This window comes from Astatotilapia calliptera, chromosome 15 (assembly GCF_964374335.1).
Source record: "Astatotilapia calliptera chromosome 15, fAstCal68.1, whole genome shotgun sequence".
Lineage (NCBI taxonomy): Eukaryota > Metazoa > Chordata > Actinopteri > Cichliformes > Cichlidae > Astatotilapia > Astatotilapia calliptera.
The window spans coordinates 15,526,099-15,544,436 of NC_137436.1; the positions used below are offsets into that span (position 1 = coordinate 15,526,099).

At 42.7% G+C, this 18,338-nt stretch overlaps 1 protein-coding gene across 10 annotated transcripts in view; it reads right to left on the reverse strand.

Moving 5' to 3' along the window:
* The window catches only part of gphnb (gephyrin b), a 109,393-nt gene extending 93,642 nt beyond the window's left edge, over nt 1–15,751 (reverse strand). For 9 of the 10 annotated variants that reach the window (XM_026193923.2, XM_026193929.2, XM_026193928.2 and 6 more), the window contains exon 1: nt 15,549–15,751. In XM_026193923.2, coding sequence (XP_026049708.1) covers nt 15,549–15,612 — 64 coding nt within the window. In that variant the 5' untranslated portion in view covers nt 15,613–15,751. Of the gene's footprint in view, nt 1–13,924; nt 13,944–15,548 lie in introns of those variants that run through there. The other variant, XM_080289453.1, reaches the window with a different exon arrangement.
* Nucleotides 15,752–18,338: the final 2,587 nt, after the last annotated feature.

The following is an 18,338-nucleotide window of genomic DNA, read 5'->3' on the forward strand; positions in this document are numbered from 1 at the left end:
CCACTATTGCTGATGAAGATATCCATATGTATGTGATGATATGTAAATAAATGACAGTAGATGGTAATCACCCATTCATCTTTCTACCCCCTGGATTTGCAGCTACTGATTTTTTTCAATGCTCCTTAATTACCTTATTACATTCCTAGTATTATTAGTCCTTTTGGAGCCTTTGGTTGCCCACAGGCACTGGCCACAAACAACAATATCCTCAGTTTATATCCACAGGATGACCTTTTTTCCAGGCTGTTAACAAACCTCTTCGTAAAGGTCATACGTTATAATTAATTAAAAAATTTACTATTTTGCAAATAATCATAAAGTACACCACTTTGACAAAAAGACTAAGGTAATCTCTTCACAACTAACTGTAAAACAATATTCAGTTAACTTTGATATATGACAAAGAACAGCATTAAATCTTCATACTTGAGGAGCAGGATCCAATAAGTGCTGCTTCACTTGCTGTTAGTGGTATAATTGTTATGAATGGTGCATTTGCGGTACCTCCATGTTGTTGTTTTGAAGCCACAGGTGACAATTGACAATACCAGAAGGTGGAGTGCCAAGTTATCAGCTATATAGTATAATATGAGCGTATGGGTGCACTGCACAGACACATACGCCTGCTAATTTGTGCTAAGAAGAATTGAAATTAGCTGGGATAGCTGTCAGCTATGACAGAAAATGCTATCATCCATCCATTTTCTTCCTCTTATCCAGTTCATGGATCAGTTTATGGTGGGGCTCGAGCCAATCACAGCTGTCACAGAGCAAGAGACAGGGTACAGCCCGGACAGGCTGCTACTCTGATACAAGGCTAGATAGCAAGATACACAACGATTCAGTTCTAAGGACTTAGAATTACCAGTTAACCCAAAATGCATCTTTGCATGCATTTTACATGGGAGGAAGCCAAGGTCCCTGAAGGTAACTTACACAGGCACATGGAGAACATATTAATTTCAAACAGAAAGGCCCCATCCAGCGAGTCGATTTGAACCTTCTTGCTGTCAGGCAACCCACTACACCACTGCATGTTTAGCAAATTATATGTAGACATGGGTCTCAGAAAATCTATACTTGATTCAGGTGTTTTAGTCAATTACAGAACCATTTCCAACCTTCTCAAAAAAATTGTTGAAGATCAAATATGTGATCCTTAGCAGAGGAATAGTTTAATAATAACAAGAAATCCAGCCAGGATTTACAGCACAGAAATTAAGTTACACTAGTGACTTACTAGTTTACTAGCTTGACTTTTAGACTGACTGGTTAGTCATGGAGTCCCCCAAGGCTCTGTTCTAGGTCCCATACTACACATTACACATGGTTGTTTCGAGCCACATTATTTAAAAACACTGCATACATTTCCATTTGAATGCAGATGCCACTCAGTTATATTTATCTGTGAAACAAGGTTACACAAATCCTTTAAATAAACTATCACCATGTCTTAAAGAACTATAAGGGCTAGATGGCGTGTAATTCTCTACTGTGATATGCATACAAAATTATTGCATTTGCACATATAATTCTCAAAATCATGTTTGTCTTGCCAGATAGTTACTCTAGAAGGCATTTCCTGGCCTCCAGTCTCATTTACCTTGCACATTAAACACATTTCCATGAACCCAAAGGGTCACTAGGGAAGCTGCAGTTTTTGACCCCCTATGTTTTGGTTTCATTTATCCTCTCTGCAGCTAAAGTACATATAGATTAAACTTAAACAAAAGAAGCTTGTGTTTTTTTTTAAATGTCCCCAAATGGCTGAAGACTGCTACAACATGTAGATGTGCTTATGCAAATCTCAGTAGCAACAGTGCAGCACCACACTGGAATTAGTGAATGTCTGTTTTTCTATTGCATTAGGCAAAATTTCAAGGTAAGCCACAAGTATTGATAATTATTTATCTCTCGAAATCTGCTGCCAATGTAAGAAAAGACAAAACAAGTAAAAATAAGAGGGCTAATGTAACAAAACTGAAGAAACTGAGTGAGACACTCCCTGACTCACATCTTTAAATGTCCAGTGTCACGTGCCAAAACTGAAAAATCACCAGTCATGCCTGTTGCAAGACCATAAATGATGCAAAAGGGCAACAAAGCCGTCAAGCCTTGTCAATCAAATTGACTTTTGTGTTCATGTGTTGAAATTTTATGGCTATGATGTGTGTGAGTATGCGGGCGCGTGGGTGTCTCTTAACATTTGATTCCTAGGTGCCATGATCTGAAAGGATTTTGTGGTAGAAACGGAAAAGGCATGACACTGAATAATGGAGGAGGAGAATAGGAGAACACCTTGACCACACACACACTGGGACGAGGCCGGCCATCAAACACACCTTGTTAGGGGAAGCTGGCCTCCTCCATTATTCACAGGCACATGCTCCCCTCATACTGCTTTGCCGGGGAAGATGGAGTGAGCCGAATGTAGACAGACAGCAAAGGGAAAAAAATGATAAAGGTGGACATAGAAAGAGAGGTGAGGAGACAGGGACAAATATAGTAGGTGAGAAAAAGGGGGAACGGTCTGGGATAAAATGTGTTATAAGAGTAGAAAACGTAGGGTGAATGTGTTATATTTATCTCTGAAATCCTCAGACTTTCTTCAAACTCAATGTCAGTCATCACTGATTCAGAATCGATTTGTGAAACTGACGCAAACATACATGTGCAAGCAAGACAGTGACTTAAATTATCGCTGTCAATTATGAATGCAATTGCAGCATTGTCTCCATAGCGACACCAAACACTGCAGGGGAAAACCTTCATAATGGGGACCACCAAACATGATGGTTAGTGAGAATACATTTTCAAAAGAAGAAAAAGAAACAAAACAATAACAACAACCCCCCCAGTGTGGCACCTTTGCATTTGTTGTTTCTAAAATAGAAGCAATTTAGATGACGGAGGTTCCCAGAAGCATGTGTCACACACATCAATCAGCACGTCTCACCTCGACATGGCTGGTCTTGTGGCCTCGGGAAGGACGGATAATGGTGGGAGGGAAGAGGTCTGAAGAAGTGACGAGCCAATGGATAAGCTGGCAGAAAGTCAAGAAGCAGTGGAAGGGCCATTGCCAAGGGTGACAGCCAGAAGTCACACAGCACCACAGCACTTCCCAGAGGTCCTTTTCCTCCTTCTTGACTCGTGTTTTTGTTCTTATGAATGGCTGATGTTGTGTGCTGCTGACTGATGCTTTCTAACCTCTTTTATTTGCATGTCTGAATGAACATTAAAGGGCTTGTGGTTTTCAATCGTGCACACCTTTTGGGAGAAAAATATTACCGTTTTGAAAAATTATTTTTTCACTTGTCATAACTTTGCTTTGACTTACTCTGTTTTGCCTCCTGTGTTTCATTCCTCATCCCTCTTCAAACTGCACCCCACTCTCCTGCTCTGTTTGGCAAACAATAACAAAATGTTGAAATACTGGAAACCTGAGTGATGTTGACATAAATGAAGTTCCCCGTCTCTTCTTGCAGGGAAGCAAATTTAATAGCTGCTGCACTACATAGAAGATCTCAGAAGCCCCCCTCTCAGCGCATTACTCCTGTCACTGATGGTGGTCCGGGGGTGGGGGTGGGGGCATTTTGTTACATGGCTCATGCAGCATGTCTTGCATTTTGCCATTAAAGTTATTTAGCTGATAAGTATATTGGAAAATTTTAGAAATGAAATGTTTGCATGAAAAGGGGAACTACCTAAGAGTATCTCCTAGAAGTCTTTCACTCCTTATATTGTTGCTGCACAACGGAAGTGGCTAAAACTTATGCAGCAGCTATGAGATTCGTCTACACTTCCCCTGTTTTGCTTACACTGCAGGTATTGCCAATTTGGGAAAATAATTGCGAGAGGAGATAACATGTCTTCGTTTTCCTGAAGCCTTCATTACTTGCTGTGTTAAGTAGACACATATCTTTGGCCAAACGGAATGTGATCACATTTCAGTAATTCCTGTGCATCTTTATGAGATTGACAGATACGCAAACATACTGTGCAGGCTCGCTTTCATGGATGTCTGACTTGGACAAAATGCTTTCCTGGGTCTTCATATATTCATTATACTAGAGTTCAAGGAGTTGCAGTGTACACATAACTCTACAGCACTCGGCCCATGATTTGCTCTTGGTTAACATCAATTGTCTTAAATCAAAAGTATTTCCAAAAAGTGGATGATGATCAGCTTCTAGCGACAAGTCTTTGCACTCTGCTTTGCTAGACATTTAATTTTTGTTTCCACAGTCTGTTATCTGTTGTATAGCTTACGCTTAATGTAGTCTTACTCATCCAGACTAGGGAACACTTTTGCTTGGCATTTTACGGTTGGCGCGTGCATTTTCTGTATACGTCAGTCATACTCACTTATCTGTGCAAAGCCAAAATTTTCATCAAGATTAAAATTCAATTAATTGTGCAGTCCTAACTTATACCTTTCCATGCCCCAAATTCTAACACTGCTTCTGCACTAAAAATCTGCACTCTCCAAGCCAAAATCAACACTATTTAATTGGTGCCATTTATATATTGTCTCTGATCTTGGTTGTAGTGTGCCTTTGAATGAATTTGTCTGCCATGACATGACATAAAAAAGGCTGATAATAATACAGTTTCTGCTGACGTTACCTACGATCAATAAAAAAAATCCAGGAAATTATCCTCCGGTCTTATCACCAAAATTAACATGCATTGAGCCCCAGAAAATCAGAAAATTAAACCAATATGGTAACAATAGATTCAAGTATTATAACAGACATAGTGATTTGTGTGTGCATCCAACCAGAAAACACCAGCAGTGTATATCAAGCAGGTAGTGGGCAGCTCAGACAGTAACAGACACCAAATATAAGCAAGGTGTTTACTGTGAGGATCTCAGCATAATTGATGTGTCCAGCAGCCGGCATTTTGAGGGACAAATCTGATTTCATCATGATTATGTCAGACATATTTCAAATCTGTACAACACATCTAAATTATATCCAGGTTCTAGCTACAGTATGTTTAGTGTCAGTGGGGGAGGACGCTCTCTGGCTGAAGAACTACTAGATCGCATTAGGAAAAGGAGTTGAGCTGCTATTTAAATTAAAGAAACAGAATATTTACGTCCAGATGAACAGAATCAACTTTTGGAGAATATTTATGGATCTTTTGGGCCAACTGAAATGTTGTATTGCATTGAAGCAGACACCAGGTGAGACAATCCAGAAACCAAAGCATTTGTTTCAAGAAAATGAGGCCCTACCTATAGACTATTAGCATTGTTACCCTAGCCCCTGCTCTCAACAAGGAGCTCCCTGTCTCATCAGCACCCAGTCAGTCTGCAACAAATCTTAGATACAGGCGATCTGACCTTGTCCTCAGAGTAAAACATGGTGGAAGCATATGTTTCAGACGCCTGTTAGATCAGGAATGATAAAGTCGCATGGTGGCATCTCAGCACATGGAGGCCACTGATGCTTTTCCCCTTCGTTCTTTTTCCATCATCGTTTATCTTTTGCTTCCTCCAGCCCTAATTAACAGCTCAAGCCAAGACAGAGGATCCAGCATTAAGAGTAACTCATCAGTTAAAACCACCACTCTATCTTTTATCTCCATCTCTATCTCCATCACTCAGCAGCTTCTCTCCTCGCACAGGTCATCGCAGAAGACGGACCTGAGCAAAGGAGGGGGGCACCCCTTGCTGTCTGTAGACAGCCCAGAAGTGTCCTTCATCTCAAACGTTTAGCGTTCTTGGAAACATATAAACATATAATACATATAATAAACAATTATTTAACAATAACTTTGCTTCTGATCATTTTAAAGGGCATGGGATATATCTCCTGATGGTAAATGGGTTATTTATTTTACTGTTGTTGTTGTTTTTTTTGTTTTGTTTTTTACAACAATTAACCTTATTTGTTCTCTTGCTCCAAAGGTCAAATTACATTGTTGTCAAAGTGCAAAACTTCTCTTGGAAAAGAAGACAGAAAAAGTAGAGTAATTGCAGTACTTACTCTGTACTTTGATCCAAGCCATTTCAGGTGAAATAGGTGAAAAATATTTAAATATACACAAATTTTTGTACTGAGAACAAAAACCAATAGATCTTAAATTACATAAATGCAGTAGTGACTCTTACACTGCACTGAAGTAAAACAAATGGTAAATAACTTCTTCAAAAGTTCAATAGCAAAAACACTGGGCTCGATTCCTCCATTCTCATTTATGATTTCCCTGCCTTTGACCATGAGAAGCAACAACATAGCATGATGGTGCCACCACATTTTTCTGGAAAAGTCTGCACTAAACAGGAGATGAGGAATGCCTGTCAAGAGTGGCTTTCCTCTAAATACTCCTTCATAAAATTGATGGAGTGCTCCTGAGATGGTTGGATTTTAGGCCAGGTGCTTCTCTTACCTCTGCAGAGGACATCAATCCTGGAACTCAGTGGCCATGAGATTTGTGGTGACCTCCCAGAGAAAAGACACCGGCCTGAGCAAAGGAGTTCAGTCTTGGTTGTGCTCAGTTACTCAGTTTAGCTGGACAGCTGCAGTCCCAGTGGTCCCAAACTTCTTCCTATTGAGGCCACTGAGTGAGCACTCAGACGTTTCGAAGTGGATTTTAGACTTTTGCTCACTGCTACATATTTCATAGACACTCAGAGAGTTCCTTTGACTTCATGGCTTGTTTTTGTCCTGATGTACAGTATAATTGTGGCACCTTATAGAAAGGGGCGTGCCTTTAAAAATTACATTTAATTAATTACGTTTGCCACAGCTGAGCTCCAATCAAGGTCTAGAGTCATCTCAAGGGCAATCATAGGCAATATGCACCTGACTCTCAAGTGTCATGACAATGAGTCTGAATACTTTTGTAAAACAGAGTTTTCAGTTTATTTTTTGTCACTGGTGCAAAAAGTTTGAATTGTTTTTAATTGGTTTAAACGAAATGCGAATACTTACTAAAGCAACTGTATGCAAATGTCTATCATATTGATAATAATAACATAATAATTTCAGTCAAGAGAGCTGGTAATAGCTCATGACCTTATGATGCCTTTTTAGAAATTTGTAGCTAAGAACTAATTGTAATAAATTTTATCAGGTACACCTGTTCACCTGTTCTTTTATGGAAATAGCTAATCAGCCAATCAGGTGGAAGCAGCTCATTGATTTAGGCATGTAGACATAGTCAAGACAACCTGCTGAAGTTCAAACTGAACATCAGACCGGAGTAGAAGGGTGATTTAAGTGACTTTGAATGTGGCATCATCAGAAATAGCTGATCTGTTGGGATTTTCCCACACAACACTCTTCGAGGTTTACCAAACACCTTCTGTAAAGGAGAAAATATCTAGTGAGCGACAGCTCTCAGGGTTGATCGTCGAGTCAGAGGAGAATGGCTTCAAGTTGGTAGGAAGGCAAAGCAGCTCAAATAAACACTTGCTGGAACCAAGAGATGAAGATGAGTATTTCTGAATGTGCAACACACTGAACTTTGAAGCAGATGGGCTACAGCAGCAGCAGACCACACTGGGTTGGTCAGCTAAGAACAAGGACCTAAATCATGAGGCTATGATTCACAAAACTGGACAACAGAAGACTGGAGAAATGTTGCCTTGTCTCGATCTCTGTAGTCATATTCAGATGTTAGAGTCAGAATTTGGTATAAAGAACATGAAAGCATGGCGCCATTCAACCTTGTCACAACAATTCAAACTGGTGGTGGTGGCATAATGCTGTTGTTTCTGATCACGTCCCTTTATGCAAACACTGTGATCACCATCTTCGTGATGTCTCCTTCCAGCAGGATAATACATCATGTCACAAAGCTCAAAAAATCTCTATGAGTTCTATGCACTCAAATGGCTCCCACAGTCGGCAGAGCACCTTTGGGATGTGGTGGAACAGGAGAGTGACATGCATGTGTTGGCAAGAAAACATCACACAGATGCCATAGAGATATCCTGTCAGTCAGGATAGTCTTTCCTGTTTATCATCAATCATTTCAAGTTAAGTGCTTCGACTAAAAAGCTCCATTCATCTATGTTCTTAACTGCCTAGGGTCACAGGTGGTGGGATAATACCTATGCCAACCCACACTGCGCAAGAGGAGAGGTACACCATGTACAGGTAGCCAGACTATCACAAAGCTAACAATTCCAAATCCTTCATTCTAAAAATACCAAGCACAAATGTCCTTTTCTTGTCTAAACTGCTTATCGCGTCAAATGAATGACAGACTGTAGCACTGCTTTATGCCTAGAGGGAGTGGGAACCAACCAACTCTCCTACACCTACGCGTTTAGTCTGGGAATGGCTTTCCAGGCAGCTCCGACGGAGCTCTTCTCTGGAGAGTTGACAAGAGCCTACATAAGCGGAGGAGACCCCGCCAATACAGTCTGCCTCTTGTTCTAACTCGCAATTCCAACTGAAGACTATTTAGAGTAAGGGAGAATCATTTCCATGGGCTATGAAAGCAGAGACAGAGAAAGAGAGAAAGCCAGAGAGAGTGAGGGGTGTGTGCAATGGAGAGGAGAGGACAGGAGAGTAGAGGGGAGTCACCCCCCTCCCGGCCCAGCACACCCTGCAATCCCCACTACTAGATGCTGAAAATAATTCCTTTGCAGTGAAGACTTAATTCTCATTCTGTGTTCGTGTCCCTGATCCCGTATTGTCTATTCTGGTCATGTGGTCTGCCTGCCTTACTGCTGTCCGCTGTGACAGCTGTGTGTGTATGTGTATTTGATGCAGAGAGCGAGCGAGAGAGAGAGAGAGAGAGAGAGAGAGAGAGAGAGAGAGAGAGAGAACGAGTGAGAAAAGGGTCAGTCTGTGTATTACCTACTGCTACAGTATGAGCTGCACCCATACAAAAGACAAATCCTTGTCTGACCACATGCAAATAAAGGGCTCAGATAGATGTAGAGTCCAAAGAGGAACCATTAAGGTGCATGCCTGCGTTTTAACAACGGCACCACTTTGCCTTCCATGCCTATGGGATTGTAACATGATGAACATTTCCAGTTTGACAGCCTGCTGGAAGCCTACGCATCAGTGATGATGCAGGCAACAACCACCAAAGTCTAAATAAATACAAAGAAATCCCTCAGATTTGGCTCAGAGATGATCTAAAAATACTGGAATCAGATGAGAAATAAGCAGCAGGAACAAATATATGCTCATTTTTTTTTCTCCCGATTTAGCGCTTCTGTTCCAAGTGTATCCCTCTCAGACTAGCATATTGTTGAACAGATGCCCACATATCATTGCAAGGGATCACTCCAGTAACAGCTCAGAGATGATTCAACCGTACGCAGACACAAAGAGTAGGGTCAAAACAGGAAAAAGGAGGAATAAAATCATGCTAGTGGGTAGACACACGCCTGGGGCTCACTGATTCCCATTCAAACCACGTATCTTTATATCACCAGAGAACCGACTGTTAACATTTATTTTGTGTTTTTGTTATCCTGTCATGATGTCAGCTTTGTCAGGATATTACGTTTGCCTGTCTAAGCGTCAGCGAAGTGGAAAATGGGAAGGAATGATAATAATCTTGTGATGCTAATGGGATCAATGACAGGCTGGTGGCCACGAGGGAGTTAGCAATGACTTTTTTGAGCTTGCTTTGTAGTGTAGTTGTGCATTTTTTGCCATTGCCTATGGATAACTGGCCAAATGAAGAAAACACGACACTACAACAGCTACAATGAGTTTGAGAACATCTTCCAGATTGAAAGATTGTACTGCTGTTAACTGTACAGACAACCAGAAAAGTGTGTAAACAGTTATTTGCTTCTTTCAGTACATAGTGCTGTTATTAAAAAGCAAAGAGTTTAACTGAAAAGGATGCAAATTTCGAATTAAATCTGTCTTATATCACATTTTTTTCATATAAAAATAGGCTAAACTACATATCCCATATCACTTATCCATCCAGTACCGCCACGCACTGTCATTTTACATCCTTCCTTAGTGACAATCGGTGTCCATTGTGGATAGGTTGCCAGTCAAACACAGATCACACACCTTTACACCTACGGGCCGATTAGGTTAACCTAACCTTCATCTCATCAGACTGTGGGAGGAAGCCTGAGCACCTGCTGAAAATCCACAGGCTAGAGGAGAACATGCACACTCTGCAAGAAGCCAAAACCTTTCTTTAAGATCCTATTTCATTTAACATTTGCAGACAACACTGATCAGTCTCCTGGCTCTTGTTTGTTTAATGCTTGAAGCCATAAGGTAATCCCACAATGGCTTCCCACCAGCAAAAAAAATGTCCATTTGCTTGTTTGCAACAAAGCAACAGCCCCTGGGGGATGAAAAATAAAACCAACACGTATGTGCCAAAAACATTGCAGTTCCTGGAATCGCCACTTGGCTCCAAAACCAAGTCAATCCCCATAGATTCCAATATTAAAATGGCTTTAGAGCATAAAATATGCCTACATGAATAGTTTACAGCCTGGTATAAAAATGGATTTGGTATCTATTGATAAATTCTCCCTTATTTAATGTTAATTTCATTAGGCCGTAAATAAGAAACAGCTTCTGATTGCAGCTGTAGCCGATATCTGTTTGCCGAATGACTGAGCTGAACCTCTCAACCATGTTTGCGGTGTTGTTGTCTTTAGTTCATTTCTACTATTTCATTAGTAACTTAGCATTGCTGCCCTTCACCTCCCCTAATTCAGACATGGAACTGGACCTCTAGGCCATACTGGGAGTGCTGCTGCTGCACTTAATGAAAGATGAATTACAGGGCTTGCAGTTAATTGTAAAAACAGACCATGCAGAACATGTGTTCCTTGTTTTGGTTTGCCAACATTTTTATTTATATGTTATTTAACACTAATTATCAGGTATCTGTGTGATTCAATCCTACAATTTATGGATGCAGTTTGCCAACCTCCCTGTAGCTTGCCAATTAATGCAGCAATAATAATGACCATATTGTCTAAATGCCGTCACTGTTGGCTCTAAAAAAAAAGCCCAAGATGGGAATGGCCACAATGCCAAAAACTGCACTTTGCTTTGTTGAGTCATAAATAGACACTAAGAGGAAATTGCTCCATTATTTGGCACACACCCGTGTTGTTTGGTGACACCCGATAGCATTTTGGTCAAGGTACGCTGGCAAGCTGCTCCACCTCTTGCTGACTTGACTCCTGTTACTCTTGAGAGCCTCTTTAGCACCTAAGTTGTTAAGGTGAGTTTGGGATAAACTCCAGAGATTAAATTACGTGGAAAAGCTGATTAAATAGTTATTATCCCATCTGCAGCCAGACAAGTACACACACAAGAAGGTACACTTACATCTCCGCAATCCCGTGAGCCTGCACACTTGCACACGAGCAAAATACATTAAGGCTGAAGGGAACTAATGCAAAATTTTTGTGGTTGAAATTTTTGGGGCACTGTTCAATAAGCAGGGGAAATACATATATGTTCAAAAAATAATTACTTTACTCTCCTACTTCTTTTTTCTGTTGTTCTGTCTCATTTTTAGGACAGCATGTTGGATCTTTAACTCAGCAATAAAATGCAGACTTCATATGATTTAAAAAAAAAAGACCACCATCCTTTCCAAATGAATGCTTCATTCATTCATTCTGATGAGATTCACAGAATTAGTTCTACTTAAGAGAGGAATGGAGAGCGTGATCTAAATGTGGTTGTTTTGGGAAGCTTGCCTGCTGTCAGTTCATGTCTTTCTGATAGACATGTAAGTTTGGAGAGATGCCCACATGTCCCTGAGCCTCTCTGAGTTCTTAAAACCAAGGAAGATAGAAAAAGAGAAAAAAATATATGTGTGGGGTGGGGAGGTAGAGACAAGACCGAGAAAGGGGTACAAGGAGATCGGAGAGGGAAAAACATGTGCTGACTGTCGCACAGTGGAGCTTTCCTGCCTCGGCTCTTCGTCGGAAGCTTGGTGGTTAGGTTGTGTCCAAGTCTCTTTGAGGAAAGGCTAGCGTTAACCCACACACAACATCCACCATCAATGGAGTTTTCAGTGGGCTGCGAATCAAGCCACACATCCAAGAGCATCCGTGGCGTTTGCACGGGGCGCTGCCGTGTAATAATACTGTATGGTCCCACACATACGTGCCAGCTTTGCACAGATTAAAAGCCACTGAATGCCTTTTGCTGCTCTCTCTCTCTCTTTCTCACTCAGTCTCTCTCTTACACACTCTCTCAGTGTGCGTGATCATGGGAGGTATGCATACAGAGGCTATATTTGGGGCTGGGGGGATTTGGAAGCTGTGTTTCCCAGCCAGAGCTTGGTATTACTACACAAAGATGAAGAGCAAAGCGGAGTCACATGCAAATGCACATACTGTGCATGCAAAGGACACACACATACACACACAATTCAGACAAAAACTGGAGCGAACCTGGACCTCAGAAGGCAAGATGTCATAGAATAGTCAAAATTTTTGCCATATTTTTATACAAAGTACATTTTGTAAATGCATAATATACATCATGCCAAGTCAGACCACTAATTTAGCAAGAAATATATGACATGTGAGTGTTTGAATGGAGCACGCAAATGCATATGCAACAAACAAGAACACACTCACAGGAAGTGAGTGCGTAGATGAGTGCTCAGACCCTGAGGCAGGCCCAGGGTGGGAGGCATAGGACAATTAAAATTCACGGTAAAGTGGAAGAAACACAGACAGTTCGAAAGTAGCCACTGAGCAATCATGCATAAAAATACACAACCACACAAGCACTTACATACAGGTAGACGCAAAAAAATAATACAAGCACACACAAAGGTTGAGCTCAGCGTGAGAAGCTTTCATCCACTCCTAACAAAGCTCATATTTTCAATGTGATATCTTTGACAAGTGACAGCATGTTCACCCCAATTATCCAGTTTTCTACCTCCCTCTCCTCACAAATAAACCCCACCTCTTCTTCAAACGTTCAACAAAATACATACATTACCTCCCCCCCCTCTCTCTCTTTCGCTCTAATACACACACACACACACTTGGAGATGCCAGCTCACCTCTCCTGCACTGTGTCCAGGGTCTAAACAGAGATGTCCCCTGGGCTCTGTCACCTGTCTAAAGAGATGTGGGGCTAAGTGATGGAGGAGGATGAGCCAAGGTCTCATCTGCTCCCTGGTGACTGAATGCAGGAGTGGACGGGTGACCTTTGACCCTGGCAGAAAAGGAGATTGAGCAACGCTCCAGACTCCATTAGCATTCTGCTCACACACACGGCCCATACCATAGCAGACTCGGAATGAACACTGTCGATGTAGAAGACTGAGGCTTAGCAACAAGGTTCTGAGTTGTAAGAGAGATTCAGTCAACCTGAATGCTTTGCTTCTTTCTGGCATCACAGCAGGGGAGGTTTTTTTTTTTTTGCTGTCAAAATACATCATCTCTCAGTAAATTCCCCAAAAGGAGAAAAAAAACCCACCCAAAACAAAACACGCAGAGGTTATTGTAGTAATCCTAGCATGATTAGAGTCTTAAAAGACCAGGGGTCAGGTACAACATGGGAACTTAATGCCATTGTGCACCATTTCCTGCAGGATTTTCCCCTCACGCCTTTGATGCTTTGTTTCACCTGACAGTGCGAGCCTTCCTTTTCCATATGCACACACAAATACATCAAAAAGACAAATAAGCTGTCGGTTGTGTCTCTGTGCGTCTCAACATCGGCATATGTATGCGGGAATTGTCAACACTGCACAGCAAGATCAAACTGGCAATCTGTCAGTTTGCTGGGGATACAGTTGGGGATTTAAGTGACTGATGACACACACAGAAATTAACAGACTCTAATGTGGCGTGGGCCTTAATGTCAGTTTAAAAAAATGAAAAAGGGATGAGTATCCTTTGACCTCCAGTTGGTGATGAACATAAGCCACCTAACAGCCACCAACATAATCAGAATCCACAAGAAAAGCTTACTTCCAATTTTAATGCCAAATCCTCATCAGCCGATGACTATTTCTCTTTGGAACTCCCCATCATACAGCCCAAAAACGATGATGTAGATAAGAAGAGAAATCAAAGTGGCTTGGGATGCGTTTATCCTCCGCTACATTCCCGGCTGTATCTACCTCATGCAGTATTTACTGTGGTAGGGTCAGTACCGCACTGATTTGTGAGTGACGCTTGGATTTCAGCACCACGGACAGCGCGTTGCCTCTTTCCTCCAGCGCTAGGAGAGGAGGGAGAGGAGGAGGAGGGATGGAGATGGAGACGAGTGGTTGTGGTGGTGGTGTTGTTGTTGGTGATGGAGGGGGTTTCCCTGGCAGATTTCAGCAGAGGGTCTACACAGTCATTCCTCCATCGCTGCAAACCGCCTACTACCTCCTCCGTACTGGATTTCCATACGGAGGAATACCATATGTGTGTGAGAGAGATCACGGCTTTTCATGAAATATTGATCGATCCAGCCTCATGGACACGGAGAGGAAGAGAGAGGGAAAGGGAGGGGGTGAGGGGGGAAGGTTGGAGGGGGGGTGGAGGGGGGGTATTCCTTTGCACAGCCTTTATCATGCTCCCACTACCAGCACCGATATCGTCTCCATCCCTCCCTCCCTCGCTCCATATCACTAAAAAAAGCAAATCTGTTTCATTTACTTTCCGATCATGACCACAACTGCTGATTTTCGCCTCGCCTTATGCTTTACCGATTTGAAACATGACAAAGCAGCAGTCTAACACACACACACGCGCGCGTGACAGATATGGGTAAAATGAAGGCCGGCGGCGACCAGATCCAACACCATCCGCCGTCTCATAGCCTCACATCGCATCTAAACGCAGAACGTTTCCAGTGTTGGTAAGCGAGAGACGCGCCGTCATCGCTCTGCGTTCAGAGGAATGTCGGGATTCACCGGTGTGTTCAGCCCTACCAAACCGAGCCAGAGCTGTTATCATACAGCCCAAACTTCTCGGTCGGCAATGTCATTCACAAAATAACCCCCAGTGAGCCGTCTAACACTCATTTCACTGAATTTCTCACATCAGCCACTGCTCTAAATAGGCCAAAGATGCGCTCATCATCATCACCACCACATCCACCTTCAGCAACTGTCGTGAGCAGCACTTAAAAAAATGCTGTGGTCAGTTGGGTGTCCGTAATGCAACATAGAGGCTGAGCATCTTCAGTATCGACACAACACACGGTCAGCTGTAATTCTCAGCTTTGACAAGCAGATAGGGGCATGAATTATTCAATGCACAAACTGAGCGCTTCTTCTTCTTCAGCATCAGCAGCAGGGAAAACGGCTCGACAAGAAATCTACACACGCCAATGCAGAGCCCACATTTACCACATTAGCACTGGTTGTCATGCATACCGGTAAGAGAGGAGAGAGGGGGGAAAAAAACCCCAAGACCCGGCTTTAAATCAGCGTCGCCTTCAAGAGGCTGAAAAAAAAAATCAGCGAGAGACTCAGAGCCGCCGCCGCCGCCAAGCAAAGCCAGCCGACACGTATGAAGAACCGGGCCGGCAGCCGGCGGAAATGAATTCACAGAAACATGAGCGAAAGATGAAACGGGCGGTGGACATCTCTGCGTTTACCTGTCAAGACTCCGACCCGGATTTGGTGGTCGTGGTTCGTTAAAATCATCCCGTCTGACGCCATGTTCAGCAGCGCTGTCGCCCGCACCGAGAACTCACGGCAGGGCCCAGAGCCGATCGCATCGAACTTAGTCGGGAGAGGGAGGGGAGGAGGAGGAAGAGGAGGAGGAGGAAGCTCTGGAGGAGGGCTGGGATACAGCAAAAAAATAAAAAATAAAAAAATAGACGAGAGGAGTAGAACGCCGAGCGATCATCGGGACACCTACAGATAAGCGGGCAGGATGCGGGGGCCGTTTAAACCGCACACATCACTCTGCTGGCCGCCAGCCACGGTTGTAGTGTGGATCCTAGATTATTTCTTATGGAGACCATTATTTTCTGAGAAGGCTTTTAGGGAGACTGATTAACAGTAGTTACGTCTGCAGACGTCACTCAGTTTATATGTCATGCATCCTTCGGAGCTAGGAAGGCTTCATGGACCCTAAAACGTGATTAATAACAGCATCCTTTCTACGATCTGAAAACCCAATTAAGCCCCTTCCTCCGTCCAGCTCTTCCTTTTTAAGATGCCACCTGCTTTATTAGATTAAAGGGGGGCCCTCAAACAGCAAGGTCAACACTCTAGAGATGTTGCGGCTGTGTCTCAATGCAAAGGCTTAAGAGGAGATCACAGTCTGACCTGTAAAAATGCAACTACATCCCCGGGCAAAAAAGCACCGCTGCTATTTATGGACTGGCCTCATGCTTCCATGGTGTATTATTCTCATTGGGGGGGGGGGGGGGGGAATCTATCATAATTCATCAGCACAGGTATATGAGCACACTAAAGGAGGAAGAAATGAGACAGCTCCTCTAGGTTTTTTATCAGTGTTGCCATATTCCTGTCCAATGACCCAACCAAGTGCATGGCACAGTTTCCACTCTTTTCTTACTCATCTGTTACACAGCGAAGCATCAGGGGTGCTCTGACAAGGACATGAAACAAGACATTCAAGGGCTTATTGAACGCCTTCCTGATCTTCCCTGGAAGTTTGATGTCCTGTTGTGCACTGTTGCCTTGCACTGCATACCTCAGTTGGATACCAGTTACATAACCTGTCCGAGCTAAATGCTCCCGGTCCTGTTTTTTCTCTCTTTAAATTCACATTTATTAAGGCCACGGAATACATACCACACATCTTCATGTACTTTTTCTTTAAAAAACAAGAAAACAAAAAAAAACAATGCACACAGTCAAAAACCTTACATATACAATATACAAATAAAATGGGTGCAATCATTTTAGTATTACTGACAGACAAATTCAAAACTATTTACCCCAAAATGCAAAGCACTGGAAATAGTCTTCTTTGAAATGAATACATCAAAGAGGTGGTACGATTTACAGAAGGGTGATGAGAACCTGAATGAAGCGAGGGTCTGGAGAAGGCCACACCCAAGATTCACAGACAAAACAACGTAGTACACCAACACACAGAGAAAAAAGGGAGGGGAAAAAAGAAAGAGTCAATGCTTTTTTTGACTTTCTTTTAGAAACGCTGAAAAACATGTTCAATTCGATTCAATTCAATGAAATTTTATTTATATAGCGCCACATCACAACAGTAGTTGCCTCTAGGTGCTTTATATTATGAGGTAAAGTGCGATAATACAGATGTCCGGTATTCTTCCCTCCAGCACAGCATCACAAAAGCTTACACATCTGTCAGCTTGTCAATGAGACACCAGTGTTAAATACTTACCAATTGTTAATAGTGAGGATTAGCATGCCCAGATGAACTGCGCATATGTGCACATACAATGCAAACAGACGGTGCCTCTCTCTTTCTCTTGCTCTCTCACACACACATACACAAATATTCGCAGACACACTCTGTGGTCCAGAGCTGGCAAGCTTTCCTGGAAGGCTGGAATTCCCTAGTTGGCATAGAGAGGGAAACTGAGAAAAAAAGATAGTAGAGGAGAGATGTACAGAGGAGGGGAGGGAGGGAGTCATCAGGCTGAAGACATTGGGGACCCCATCTGGTGTGTAGAGGACTGTGTTTATGTAGTGTGCAAATAAGTATGCTTGTGCACAAGTGCGTGTTATAATGATGGTGTAATTACCTCACTGTCGGTCGAGCTGCTCGCTGTTCATGGCTAGGTGACGGGGAGGCAAGGGCCATCGCTCTCCCCTTTTGCCTCACCATCCATCACAATAAAAAGCGGAGCCTCGGTAGACAGAGAGAGCCGTAAACATATGCATCCTCATCTTTGTGGTGAGCGCAGGGAATCCCCTTGTTTTCCCAAGATAGAAAGAAGAGAAAGGGTGCAGCCAGAGGACAGCCGCCTGTTCTGGGTGTTTGTGTTTTACAGCATTAGAGGCACTTAAACTCTGTCTTTAGGCTGCTGGGGACTCTGGCAGGGGAATCTCCCACAAAACTACGGAAAGCAAATTTAGCTGTTGTAAATGCAAACACAGCATAAAGAGGATAACCTACTCAACCTCAGAGACAAACAAGGACATATTTCTGCATAAATGCCCTTTGTTATTTTGATTTCATAATTTCCCCAAAGTCTCTGGACTGGTGAAATGGCTGGAAAAAGTAACAGATACTTCCAATGCCATAAAACATGCAGGATGTTGTCACCAAAGAGCCGTAAAGCTTTACTTCCACTCCAATGATCCCAAGCCTGCCCCCATTCCTAAAAAGAAAACAGCAGGCTGAAGTTGTTACATGCATGATAAAGCATGCAGCTGCAAGTTTTACAGGGTTCCACAAAGTTAAACACCACTTTATGGCGATGTAC